The sequence below is a fragment of the Castanea sativa genome, chromosome 6, assembly GCF_040712315.1.
Source record: "Castanea sativa cultivar Marrone di Chiusa Pesio chromosome 6, ASM4071231v1".
NCBI classification, from domain to species: Eukaryota; Viridiplantae; Streptophyta; class Magnoliopsida; order Fagales; family Fagaceae; genus Castanea; species Castanea sativa.
The window spans coordinates 62,014,027-62,026,230 of NC_134018.1; the positions used below are offsets into that span (position 1 = coordinate 62,014,027).

At 32.6% G+C, this 12,204-nt stretch overlaps 1 protein-coding gene across 1 annotated transcript; it reads left to right on the plus strand.

The window, feature by feature from the left end:
* The first annotated feature begins 5,042 nt into the window (after positions 1 to 5,042).
* On the plus strand, positions 5,043 to 7,224 carry LOC142641774 (trifunctional UDP-glucose 4,6-dehydratase/UDP-4-keto-6-deoxy-D-glucose 3,5-epimerase/UDP-4-keto-L-rhamnose-reductase RHM1-like). The gene is made up of 2 exons (XM_075816252.1): positions 5,043 to 6,617; positions 6,709 to 7,224. The coding sequence occupies exons 1-2, from the start codon at positions 5,043 to 5,045 to the stop codon at positions 7,171 to 7,173; spliced, it is 2,040 nt and encodes a 679-aa protein (XP_075672367.1). The 3' UTR covers positions 7,174 to 7,224.
* The last annotated feature ends 4,980 nt before the right edge of the window (positions 7,225 to 12,204 follow it).

The window sequence follows — 12,204 nt, forward strand, 5'->3', positions numbered from 1 at the left end:
TTCAATTGAATTGCAAAACCCTTAGTATATACACAACTTATTGAATGACCAAAATATGTAACAAGATATATATATATACACACACACATATATATATATATATATATATATATATATAATATAATATAATATAAAACTTAATCGATTAAGACTCTTTTTATATCTATGGACTTGACAAAAAAAAAATCTATATAAATCATGGAGAAAGTCTCCTCCAAATCAGATTGAACAAATCTCTCCAAACAAGTTGTATTAGTATTAAAAATGTCATGTGACCGAAAGTGCACGTAACACTCATTTGAGCCACAATATAGTAGATTCGAGGAATTTTTCTGAATGTCCAAAAGTTATATGTTCCTTATTCTCATGATTTGTTGTTCTTGTTCCTTAAACAATAGACCGATTGCATTACGCGAATGGGGCTAAATGTATGTTTATCCTGAAGAGAAGACAGCCCATCTTTGTCTCATAATATAAATATTTTGTAAGTTTTTTTTTTTTACTTTTTTTTTCTTTTAATGTTTATAAGGAGATTTATCAAATTCTTCGTCAACCCAAGCTTCCAACTCATCATTATAGTTAACTCACAATTTCATATATTTTATTGTTTAAATTAATTTTATGAAAAATAAAATATATATAATAGCACGGTATTTAATTAAAATATTAAATAGTGTATGTATATTGTTTTTTTTTTTTGCACAATGTATGTATATTGTTAAATACAAAAAGAAAGGATAAAATTTTAACCGTGAAGTGGGTCCTCTCCAAAAATTTTCCAAAATCTTTCATGATCCCCAATTTTTTTTTTTTTTTTCAACCTAGCCACCCAATTATTTCTTCTGCGAACACAAGGACAAGGGTTCTGCTAAGAAATAATGAAATATATTGGAAATTGGAATCTGTAGCTTCTCATTTGTGCATTTTTCAGTATGGTTCCGCCAATCTCACTAGGCTAGTACAACCACGTGACAAATAATAACCCAAAAATAAATACATATACACAAATAAGGAAAACAATTAGTCGGTTTATTTTGGGAAGTGATCGCCAATTTTTTTTTCCCAACCTAACTACCCAATTATTTCTTCTGCGAACACAAGGGTTCTGCTAAGAAATAATGTAAATAGGATGTTCACCAAACCGGACAAATCGCAAAAATCGCACCAAAACCATTCGCAAAATAGCATAACTACACTGCACTACAAGTAACAATACACCGCTCCACACCGTATGGTATAATGCGGTTTGCAGTTTTATAATAAGAAAACTGCACAAACCACACCGCACCGTACCCTCTCTATATATTAATATATTTATTTATTTTTAATATTAAATATATTATTAATAGTTTAATAACCCTAGCTTTCAAAAAAAAAAAAAGTTTGATAGCCCTAACAAGTGTTGACTAGAAAAGATAACCCAAAATAAAAACAAAAATAAAAATAAAAACTAGCTAAATAATTTAAAACTTGGCCAAAAAAAAAAAAGGGAAAAGTTAGTTTTGGGATGGGTAGGAAATGCCTAAAATTTGAAAAATATATCAACTTCAAACCTTATCTTATACATAACACTGCACATGTGACCGCAAAAATGAGGTGCAGTGTGATTATGATTTTGGTTAAACTCTAAACCACACCACACTGCACATGTGACTGCAAAAATAAGGTACGGTGCAGTTATGATTTTAGTTAAACCGCACCGCAAAGTGCAGTGCTAAAAATGGCCCAAAACCGCACCGCGAACACTCCTAAATGTAATATATTGGAAATTGGAATTTGTAGCTTCTCATTTGTGCATTTTCTAGTAAGGTTCGGCCAATCTCACTGGGCTAATATGACCATGTGACAAATAGTAACCCAAAAATAAATATATTTATACACAAATAAGGGAAAAATTACCCGAATTATTTTGGAAAGTGTATAACTAAAGATTATTAATACATGGCAAGATTTATAATACAACCATGTAATTGCTTTTTGAGAAATGATATGTCCACAATATTTTTATAACATTTTTATAACAAATCCTAAGTGGCAGGATGTTACTAGTTGTTATTGTTGGGGCAAAAAAGTAATCTTGATGTTAAGTTCAAATTTGAACCAATAACAACTAACCACCTATGATTTGTTGTAAAAATGTTGTGGACGTAGCACCTCTCTTGCTTTTTATGAGGTCATGTAATTTCTTTTTATGAGGTCTACTTCATAGTGATTACTTTTTATTATCTAGCTTAAAACAGTTTAGAATTTACATATTCCTCTTTCAACTATCAAATTATATAATAAATAAATAAATAACATTGCAGAGTAAGTTACAATTGGAATCTCTCACAAAAACTCAAAGTTCAATTCTCTCCCCTTTTAATTCTCAAGAACAAAAAGAAAAGAAAGAAAAATCTCCACTTGCCCTTCTTTTTCTTTTCTTTTTTTCTTTTCTTCGAGAATCAATCAATAAAACTTGACAAATTAGATACAGTACGTGAATGATTAGTTAGGAAAGTACAACTTTGGTAAGTACCTTATTTGAAATTTGAATTACTCACTAAAACTAACTATGTTGGTCCTAGCCTTCTCTCTCTTTTTCTTAATTTCCTCGAAAAACAGAGAAAGATATAAAAGTCTAGGGAAGACCAGCATGCATCTTGTCTTGTCTTCCCCCATGCCCATTGTGGGGGTAGATGATAAGCATTACTCTCACAAAATTCTTCACTCGCAATCAAAGCCCACTTATTTTCTAACCCATCATAACTGTGAACTATCAATATAAATACCCCATTCTTACTACCTTTATTTCTCAACCAAACATCTCTACTTGTTTGAAATTAAAGTGCTCTTTTTTCTTCTCTTCTCTTCTCTTACAATCCAACTCCGGTTCTCTTTGTAAGTCTCTCTCTCTCTTTATTTGTATTCTCTTATCTATCAAGGGGAGTCCATAGTTGGGCACCCAAAACCAAAAAATATTTAGGTTTGGGTTAGTGAAATAGACTTTTAGGCCCCGTCTGTTTGGAGTGAAAATAGAGAGGATGGAAAACTAAGGGAGGAAAATAGACATTTTTCACTGTTCGTTTGGAGAGAAAAGAAAGGGAGGATAGAAAACCGGGAGGAAAATTTTCCTCCCGGGCCCACAAAAATTTTCCTCCTAAATTGGAAGGAAAATGATGGGAGAAAACATTGAGATGGATGCTTTTACTAAAAAGCCCCCATCCCACCTAACGTGTTCTTTTTTTTCTTTTTCTTTTTTCAACGTTACTGAGAAGGTTCTTTTTTTCTTTTTCTTTTTTTCTTTTCAACGTTACTGTCTGAACGTTTTTTTTTTTTTTTCAACGTTACTAAGAACTTTTTTTTTTCTTTTTTTTTCAACGTTATTGTCTGAAAGTTTTTTTTTTTCAACATCTGAACGTTTTTTTTTTCAACATCTTACATGTAATAAGGGTATAATAGTCAATTTATATAAATTACATTTTCCATCCTCCCACTTTTTCACCCCTCCAACCGAACACACAAGAGAGAAAACTAAATATTTTCCATCTTCCCACTTTTCCATCCTCTCACAATTTTTCATCCTCTCACTTTTTCACTCCTCCAACCGAACAAACCCTTAGGTTGGGGATAGCCTAGATTTTTAGTTCTAATTAAGTTTATTCAAGTAAAGATTAATCTTCTTGTAGTTTGAATTATATGGTATCTTATTTATAAACTAACTTTCTAATTTAGTTATATTTCTAAGTCAAATAACACACCATTTTTCTTATAAGAAAAGGGTGAATGTGAGTTTAATAGTTTATAGGTTCAAAATATATTGAAAAAGTATTCATATATTGAATTCTGAATACGAGGTTTGTTTGCAGGCGTATATCTAGCTAGTTTTGGGTTTAAATTACATTACTTGGTTCTTTTGACATTTGTTTTTCTCTTGATTGAATAAATAAATAAAGGTGTTAACGTGCACTAGAAAGTGTCTGTTAATAACAACTTTTTTATAACTTTATAGTAACTTTTTGCAACTTTTGATAATTTTTATTTTTTTAGTAATTTTTTTGATAATTTTTTTATACTTTTTAAGTAAAACCCATAAAATGAAACATTAACAAGCTCCCGGCAATACTTATTAACATTTTCCATAAATAAATAAGTTTCTCTTTATTAACTCAAGAGAAAACGGTTTTTTTTTTTCTTTTTTGTTTCTTGGGAAAACAACAACAGAGGCTTGTACTTTTCTTTCTTTTTTTTCCTCCCCCTACGTGGAGGTGGAGGCATAATTGGTTGGTTGAAATCATTTTATTCTCTCCTAAAAATTTAAAACTTTTCCACTTTGGAATTTCTTTTTCTTGTTATTGATATAATTTTCCTTTTTCTAGTTTCCGTTGACCAATACATTAATAACATATCCATATCTACGACCCATGCATGCACACACACGTGCACATGAGTGTACACAAATTCTCTTTTGTGCACACAAACAATGCGTATGGGTTTTTTTTTTTTTTTTTTACCCCATTAAGTGCGGTGGGTTTAGGAACCAATATAAATTATAAATTATTTTATTATTCAGTTTATTTTTGCTACTATTCATAGTCTCATTGAACTTTTTGATACTATTTATAGACCTATTATACTATTTTAACTAACTTTTACCTTTATTTACAGTACTTTCAGTAATAATTTTTTATTTTTAATTTTAATAAAATAAGTGGTATTCAAACAAACCTCACATATGAAAGTATAACTATGAGAAGAATTTTATGCTTGTTGAACGGAAAATTGAACTAAATATTCATTGATACCGGTGTCTTTTTGACCATCATGTCCTCATACCTCAACTCTTTCTTCTTGATTCTTTGCTACTTAATTAAATACTAAACCCTTTTTAGGATAGTGGAGTCAAATTTTTTTTTTTTTCAAATTTATGCCACTGCATGATGATTTATTTGTTTCTCCTATATATGTTTCTCTGAGCGTGGATTTTGTTTTAGTTTCTACGTATTTTCGTTTCATTTTGAGTGAATGTTTTGCATTCCAAATTGTCTGCAGCCAGGTTAGGTATGGCCACCACATACAAACCAAAGAACATCCTCATTACTGGAGCAGCTGGCTTCATTGCCTCCCATCTCTGCAATCGGCTTGTCCGAAACTACCCAGATTACAAGATTGTTGTCGTTGACAAGCTTGACTACTGCTCAAACTTGAAGAACATTCTTCCTTCAAAATCAGCCCAAAACTTCAAGTTTATCAAGGGAGACATTGCCACTGCTGACCTTGTCAACTACATTCTCCTCTCTGAGTCCATTGACACCATCATGCACTTTGCAGCACAAACTCATGTTGACAACTCTTTTGGCAACAGCTTCGAGTTCACAAAGAACAACATCTATGGCACTCATGTCCTTCTCGAGGCTTGCAAAGTCACTGGTCAAATCAAGAGGTTCATCCATGTGAGCACTGATGAGGTTTATGGGGAGACAGATGAGGATGCTGTCATGGGAAACGTTGAGGCTTCTCAACTCCTTCCCACAAACCCTTATTCTGCTACTAAAGCTGGGGCTGAAATGCTTGTCATGGCATATGGGAGATCATATGGATTGCCTGTGATCACTACTAGAGGTAACAATGTTTATGGGCCTAACCAATTCCCTGAAAAGTTGATTCCAAAATTCATTCTTTTGGCCATGAAGGGACAGCCTCTACCAATTCATGGGGATGGTTCTAATGTGAGGAGCTATCTCTACTGTGAAGATGTTGCTGAAGCATTTGAAACCATTCTCCACAGGGGTGAAGTTGGCCATGTTTACAACATTGGCACACAGAAAGAAAGAAGAGTGATTGATGTGGCTAAGGAAATTTGCCAACTTTTCTCTTTGAACCCTGAAACCCATATTAAGTATGTGGAGAATAGGCCTTTTAATGACCAAAGATACTTCTTGGATGTTCAGAAGTTGAAGACTTTGGGATGGTTTGAACGTACTTCATGGGAAGAGGGTCTAAAAAAGACCATAGAATGGTATCTCAACAATTCTGACTGGTGGGGTGATGTTTCTGGAGCATTGCTTCCTCATCCAAAAATGCTAATGGTGCCTGGAATTGAAAGAAAGTGTGATGGGCCTCATAACAGAAATTCTGCTTCCTCTTTTGTGGCAAACAATTCTATTGCGAACGGAACGGTAGTCCGAAGTCCAAGGAACAACCCCTCTACTCAGAAGGGAGGTCTGAAGTTTTTGATTTATGGTAGAACAGGTTACCTTGGGGGTCTTCTTGGGCAACTTTGTGAGAAGCAAGGGATACAGTTTGTGTATGGGAAGGGACGTTTGGAGGAACGGTCACAACTCTTGCAAGAAATTCAGACTGTTAAACCAACCCATGTTTTCAATGCTGCTGGATTGACCGGCAGGCCTAATGCAGATTGGTGTGAGAGTCATAAAGTTGAGACAATTCGGACCAATGTGGTTGGTACATTAAACTTGGCAGATGTCTGCAGAGAACATGGCCTCCTAATGATGAATTATGGTAGTGGCTGTATTTTTGAATTTGATGCAGAACATCCAATGGGGTCAGGAATTGGGTTTAAGGAGGAAGAGAAGCCTAATTACACTGGCTCTTTCTATTCCAAATCCAAAGCTGTGGTAAGTTCTTTCACTGCCCCTTTTGATTGCCATTCCACTTTGAGAATTTCTTGATATATAGTAATGTTTTTATTTTTCATTTTGTTGCCAGGCTGAAGATCTTTTGAATGAATATGACAATGTTTGCACCCTCAGAGCCCGAATGCCAATATCCTCCAATCTGAGCCACCCCCGGAACTTTGTCCGAAAGATTACACAATATGAGAAAGTAGTTGACATTCCAAACAGCATGACTGTGTTGGATGAGCTGCTGCCCATGTCAATTGAGTTGGCCAAAAGGAACCGCAGGGGCATTTGGAACTTCACAAACCCTGGTGTTGTGAGTCATAATGAGGTTCTGGAGCTGTACAAGAACTACATTGACCCTAATTTCAAATGGGTTAACTTTACATTGGAAGAACAAGCCAAAGTTCTTGTTGCACCTCGAAGCAACAATGAAATGGATGCATCTAAGTTGAAGAAAGAATTCCCTGAGCTGTTGTCAATCAAGGACTCCCTGATTAAATACATCTTTGAACCCAACAAGAAAAGCATTGCTAGTGCAGTGTCAAAATAAGCATTTCATGAAGAACCTCGGCCAATGGACAGATCCAACGGATTTTGGTTTACTTTCTTCTTGTTTACATATAGCCATATATCATTACCTCTCACTTGTAGCAGTTTCTTTTTGTTGTTATTTGCAGGAATAATTCCACTCAGTGGTATTGTTTGTTTAGTTTGAATATATTGTAAGGAGCTTTTTGAGACAGCTTCAGTATATCTAAATGTACTGTCCACTCATGGCTATGAAATATTTGAATCTTAATATGTTAAGAAGTTTTGTAATAAAAGTTTAATTACCAGTTTAATTACCTTCTAAATGGATGTCAGCTCTTCAAATCTGGATGCAATAGTACGACATCCCAAGTATGAAGCAATTTTCCCAATGAAATTTGATGCAAAAAGCCTTAAAATTCAATTGATACTCTCTGACATCTTTAATAGAATTCTCTTTTTCAATTATTGACAAATTATTGAATTATCAATATATATTACAATTATATTGAACCTCTACTTTATATTCAAAGTACTATTTTTCTCATGTTTGCACTATTAGCCAGTATTTCTCGACCACATTTAGTCTTCTTCCCTATTTCTAGCCCATCTACGTAGTATGAACAAGTCCTATGATCTTTTCTCTGACAAGAATCATCATGTGCAATTAGACCTTTATTTTCATCCAAAAAAAAAAAAAAAAACAGAATGTGGGGCTTTTTTTAAAGTATCATTTTATTTTAGGAATTGTTATTTTTATAAAACTAATAAAAAGCAACCATTTAAAAATATTGGCAAATTTTGGTTACTTGATTCCCTTATAGATTCTGTTGCCTTTAAATCTTTATCAACCTCTATGCAAACATCCCTGTTTGTTTTCGACAAGTTCTTTGACTTTTGTGCCCTAAATTGGGAGAGTATGCTAGTGATTTTAAGTCTTGAATACAATGTATACATGGTGCCCCCACTTTGGTCTTGGGCTTTGCCCATAGTTTGGCTTGGGCTTGACCATTGTTCGGCTTAGAAGCCTTTAGGAATTAACGTGCAGTGTCCAACCCTTCCTGACTTTCAAATTTTCAATTGGGCAACTTTTATAGCTCAAAGAGGCTTTGGGATAAAACGAAAAACAAAACATGTCATTTAATATATTATACCATACAAGTAGCTGCACTAAATTCTAATAATTTTTTAGATTGAAATTACAACTTAATTATTCTTATCAACTTCCTTAAATAGAGCTTAATGGTTAATATTAACTTTTTTCTTCCTTTCTTTCTTTTTCCCAATTATTTTATCCTAGTGCAATACACGCTTCTCCTTCATTTTACTTTCTTTTTCTTTTTCCTTTTCCTTTTCTTTTTTTTTTTTTTTTTTTTTTTTAATCCTATTGCAATTCACGCTTCTCCTTCTTATTACTTCGTCTTTCTCTCTCTCTCTCTCTCTCTCTCTTTTTTTTTTTAACTTGTTTTTATTTTTACGTTTTATTGATCTCAACTTTTTTATTTAAAAAAATTCCATCGTGAGAAACTTCTTCTTTTTTCCTTTTTTTTTTTTTTTTTTTGTGTAATACTTTAAGTGTCACTATTTTACTCCGAATATACACCACATTTTTCTTTATCTGCATTATAATACACCATCTTTATTTGTCAATTATTATCATTCTTTTATAATACCTATCTAACGAAAATCAACTTTTCCTCTACTAATAGTGTAAGTGCACAATTGCACCTGAACCCAAAAATACACGTGGGCTCAGGCTCAATGAGCCTTAAACAATTAAATTTGTAGAGTGTGGGTTCGCAATCTAGTTTAGTGGTGTTCGAAACTTGATGAACAGGCTAGAATGTTACAGTATTTACAAACAATGGACGAATAGGGCAAATGAACCTCCTCGGACGTAAGCCGAGGACAATTTATGTATATTTTCTCTTTTTCTTTTAAAGATTACAGTTCTTCGTCTTTTTCTAGTTTCCTCCACCTTTTTCTTTCTTTAATCTCTTTTCTCTTTAAATACCTCTTCTCCTTCCCTCTTTATCCACGTGTCACACAAATCTTACCCTCAGAGCCTCTCCCCTCCTTTCCACCACCTTTCTGAAGTCCTTAAACAATGGCCAGAAGGTCCTCCCTACTGTTCAGGGGTCACTTCCCCATTAATGCGGCTAGGGAAGTAGGTGTAGGATCTTTAATGTGGAGGTAGCAGCCTTTTTTTGAGATATTTCTCTCACACCGTTACGTCTAAAGGGTACTTGAATCCCCCTCTTAACCAACAGTTTTTCCAAAACTCTGCCTTGATCTTTTTGGCGAATCTCAAGGTCATCGCGGGTCTGTCCGAGGAGAGATTCGTCCTCGGACGAATCCTCAAACTCTCGACCTATGGGCCGACCTGCAGCTTTTGAGGCTTTTAGTCTAAAACGAACTAGCGCCCATCAATAAAGCCCAAAGCCCAAATACTTACATAGGTCCTTTTATTCCCCACAAATAGTATTATTATTTTATATAAAAAAAACATATTTATTATTATAAGTTTTTATTCTTCTTATTTTTTTTCCCTTTGATTTTAGTATTAGTATCTAAGAAATGAGAATTTTTTTCTAGAATTCCCAAAAATTTTACCGTATCATTTTTGTTTTCTTTGTGCTTCAAACTCAATTCTTAACAGATAATAACAAAATCTTTTTTTATGATTTCAGATAAGAGGGACAATGTGCCCAAAATTATATCAATATACAGGCGTGACTGGCAGCTGCAGGATTTTTTTCAGGAGGATCAACAATGGTGGAGCCAAGAATTTGTCATGAAAGACAAGTAAAAAAATAAAATAATCAATTTTAAATTATATGTACAACTTTCATATTATATACATTATACAATGATCTAGAATAGTATTCTAAATATAATTTAGTATAAATATCGGTAAGACAACAACCATTCAATGCATAAAAAAATATAATTAAATAACTAATTATACATTTCTAAAAAAAAAAAAAAAAACTAATCATACATTTGGTCAGTCTTTTGGAGTTGGATTAATGGTAAATGTGAAACTAAGAAAAAAAAAATAGTAACTTGATATAAGTTTTTACTTTTAAAGTGTATAATTTCCTAACCATACATGTGGTTAGTCTCTTGGAATTGGAGCAAATACTAAAAGACTTCTTGGTTTTGGAAATCTATAGAGCATTTATCAAACTACTTGATCAAATAGAGAAAAAAACTAATAAAACATAGAAGGGAAAAAGAAAGATAGAGAAAATGAGGAAAGAGTACAGATCTGATTGTTGTAATAGTGGTGTACTTTTTTGTTGATGAAGAAGAAAAGTGAAGGGAAAAACAACTTTATTCTGCTGTCAATGGAAAACTAAGCCAAAGTCTTGGGGAAAAAAATGTTTCTTTTTAAACAAATGAGCAAAATTTTGAAATTTTTTTCCTTTCTCATAAGATTAAATATTTTAAGAGTAATGCTATTGACACAATATTTTCACAACAAAACATAAGTGACAAGTTGTTACAGGTAGGAAAAAAGTAATGTTAATTGTGAGTCATGATAAAAACTAGTTACAACTTACCGCTTAACTTTTATTGTTAAATTATTGTAAAAGGAGTATTAAAATGGTCATACTTAAACTTATACCAGATGGGTTTAAACAAAATTTAGGGTCAAGGAGATCAAAATTTATTTTAAGGACTCAAAATAATTATTAAAAATTTAATATATATATATATATGAGTTGGGTTCAAGTTACACCTGGTGTAACTCTAAGCAATGTTACACCACCTAATAACTTGTTATTGAATTAATATTTTAAAAATCTAACTGTTGAATTACATGTTCTATATGTTTTTAACATGCATGCCAATTTTCATACCAATCGGATGTTATTTACCATTTAATCCATAAACTCATATTTTATGCATTATTTTAAACTACAAAAAATTTGAATTTTTACAATTGATTGATGACATAAATATTAATTTTTGATCACCTTGAAATTTTGCAAGCATAAAGAATATACAAAGATAATGTAATCTAACGGTGGATTTGTCAATATTTGCATCCAATTAAAAAATATTGAGTGGTGTAACATTGCTTAGAGTTACACCAAGTGTAACTTGAACCCAACTCTCTCTCTCTCTCTCTCTCTCTCTCTCTCTCTCTCTCTCTCTTATATATATATATATATATATATATATATATGAGATGGGTTCAAGTTACACCTTTTTATAGCCATTGATTTTCAAAATATCTAACGGCTAAAATGAAAACATCCTTATGTATATTATTATTAAATACTTACCTAATTAATAACATTCTTATTATCTTTCTCCTTATTAATTACACTCACAAATCTACTAACTTTTAGTGGGAGAGAGAAAACAAACAGCAAATATGGCAAGACCGTGTGTATTGCTCCAATCTATCACCACCTTGTCTCTCAACTTGTGACTCATTTTCTCATTTTGTGACTCATTTTCTCATTCTGTTAATTAGGAAAAAAAATTTCATATTCTCTTGACTGTTTTGTTTCTTGGCTTTGTGCTCACCGACAATTGACTTAGGATTTTTTTTTTTTTTTTTGAGGGTCAATTGACTCAGGAATTTGATAGAGGTAAATTCTTTAGCTTGATTACAAGAATAAATATTAGAGAGCAAAAACTAAGAGCAAACGCCATCCAATTTTTCATTTCAATTATTAAATTGCTAAAATTTTTATTCAGAGGAAAAAAAGGGAATGAAGGAATGATAAGAATCAAATCAGTAGCACTCCAAGTAAGCAAAGTGATTGACTTTCAGTTTCATCACTTTGTTATTCCATCTCCAGGCCAAAGTCCATTTACTCTGCTTCTTCAATCTTGCTCCTCGTTGAAGACCACCTTAATGGTATTTGGAGAGTGAAATTTATATATAAAAAAAAATCAAAATTTTTAATATGAATATGAGCGAAACTTCTCTACCCAAATTACTTTTCCTCTGGTACTACTTCAACTTCTATTCTACCCTTCTATGTTTTATATTTAGCTAATCCATTTCTATGTCCTTAACTGTGTCAAAAAC